Source organism: Helianthus annuus, chromosome 12 (assembly GCF_002127325.2).
Source record: "Helianthus annuus cultivar XRQ/B chromosome 12, HanXRQr2.0-SUNRISE, whole genome shotgun sequence".
Lineage (NCBI taxonomy): Eukaryota > Viridiplantae > Streptophyta > Magnoliopsida > Asterales > Asteraceae > Helianthus > Helianthus annuus.
Window position 1 is genome coordinate 71328810 of NC_035444.2, and position 1882 is coordinate 71330691.

Genomic DNA, 1882 nt, shown 5'->3' on the forward strand with positions numbered 1-1882 from the left:
TATCCTCGGCTCATTCATTGAAATGGCCACGACTTAAGCACGGGGTGTAGGCATACACCTGCCGGTGCGTATGTAAAAATAATATACCCGCCTGTTCGAGAATAACTCACCATGGGATATATTATGTGGTGTGTCTATTAATCTTTAACCTGGTATTCAGCCCGGGCTACTGAACGTATAACGAACATGTAATTCTTTTACAAGATTATTTTTAAATAATTATCCCAAGTTATAAAAGATTCTTTGTGCCTTGTGCATTCAAATCAATTTTCTTAAACATTTTCAAAAGTGTCAGTTAATTGTATTTACCAGTGTAAACTGACGTATTTTCCAAAAGGTTAAGTGCAGGTACTAGGCGGAATAGGCTGGTTTCTCCCAAGTGACTTAAATAAAGAAGTATGCAAGCTTTATCACTTAAAAATCTGTTGAACAATATCTTTCTTTGTTTTGATCCGCCTGTGGATCCTTTACATTCCCGTTTGTAATACTTTGATACTTTCAATTCGGTTTGTAATATTTTACTTTTAGACTTACGCTATGCATTGAATTGTGAATATTGACTATAATGATATCAACTACATCACGATACTCCCCACCGGGCCCACCGGTAATACGTGGAAATATCAGGGTGTAACAGGTTGGTATCAGAGCCAACATTGAGCGAATTAAACACTAGCCTTTTGTGTTTAATCTCAATGACACAGTTGGACATTCCTTGACTTCCGAGTCTAGGCAAAAGGACTTAGGACTAATCCTAATCTTTTATTTTTCATTTATTGTTTTCTTGGTTGTTTCCTTTGTTGTTTGATAGGAACAGAAGATGCCACCACGTGTTCGAGGACGAGGAAGAGGCGGCAAGGCCCCAATCTTCACCAGCAATGACCATGAAGTCGAGCCATCTCACCGGCAAACTCCATCAGTGACGATGAGCACGAGTCCCCAAGAGGATTGGAGGACATACTTGGAGCCTGCGAGGCGTTATGTCTCTCTAAGCTCCTCACCTTCGTACCATCACTCTTTTGGGCCGTAGTTCGAGAACGAGCCCAATGATTCTCGCCATTCATTCCTTCCACTTCAACGGTCGAGTTCTCACCGTGCCTTCGAGGACCCGACCCCGTATTTTCAGACCCGGTTCAATCCGGCAAATCAGGTGCAAGAGCCAATGCATTTTAACCCATTGGGACCAGAAGATCACTTCTCTGGTGACCACGCTATGGATATGGATGATGACCCCGATCCGGAGATGCCACCGAGTGGGACGCCGACACATCCCATTGAAATTTCAGACAGGTCGTCTTTTCACGGTTCGCCATACCGAGGTCCAGACAACTACGAAGTAAGGTTTGCTTCATACCCTTAGGAGCTTACTCCCCCTTTTAACCCAGCACCTCAGCAGCAGCAGGATCCCTATGAGGATTCTTGTTTTCAGGCGGTCACTCCGCCACCGTCGCCAGAGCAGCAGCCGCCTCCGGAGCCACCAAGGCAGACTAGATCAAACGCACTGATGTCTGTGCGAGGGGGATTCCGTTTCAGCACCCCTCAACACTCAAGTGGCAGTCACTACCTGCCACTATATGAAGACCCGCATATGGGAGGGCCTTCAAACCCTGTTTCCGAGGTGAACTCCACACCAGTTACACCACCATCACCACCACATATGGGTTATGATAACCCGATTCCTTCAAACGCCGGTGCAGCGGCGTATAACCCTTTTGAGCAGCCAGCCCATACTGGCTACAACTACGCCGAAGTTGACCCATACCTTGTAGCGGCAAACTACAATGCTCTTCATCCTGAGGGGCCCTGTGGAGCTCCATATCAGACTGGATACCCAGCTTATGGGTACCAATACCCACCACCTCCTCACCCTCTGCAGCAGTAG

At 46.3% G+C, this 1882-nt stretch overlaps 1 protein-coding gene across 1 annotated transcript; it reads left to right on the top strand.

Annotated features, from left to right (window-relative positions):
* The first annotated feature begins 1162 nt into the window (after nt 1–1162).
* On the top strand, nt 1163–1882 carry LOC110893162 (leucine-rich repeat extensin-like protein 5). The gene is made up of 2 exons (XM_022140282.1): nt 1163–1336; nt 1430–1882. The coding sequence occupies exons 1-2, from the start codon at nt 1163–1165 to the stop codon at nt 1880–1882; spliced, it is 627 nt and encodes a 208-aa protein (XP_021995974.1).

What these genes read in the sequence shown, in the direction of transcription:
- LOC110893162 (XM_022140282.1), top strand. Translation starts at nt 1,163, where the DNA reads ATGCATTTTAACCCATTGGGACCAGAAGATCACTTCTCTGGTGACCAC. An exon ending in GAGGTCCAGACAACTACGAA is followed by an intron (nt 1,337 to 1,429) that starts GTAAGGTTTGCT and finishes TCTTGTTTTCAG; the next exon opens with GCGGTCACTCCGCCACCGTC.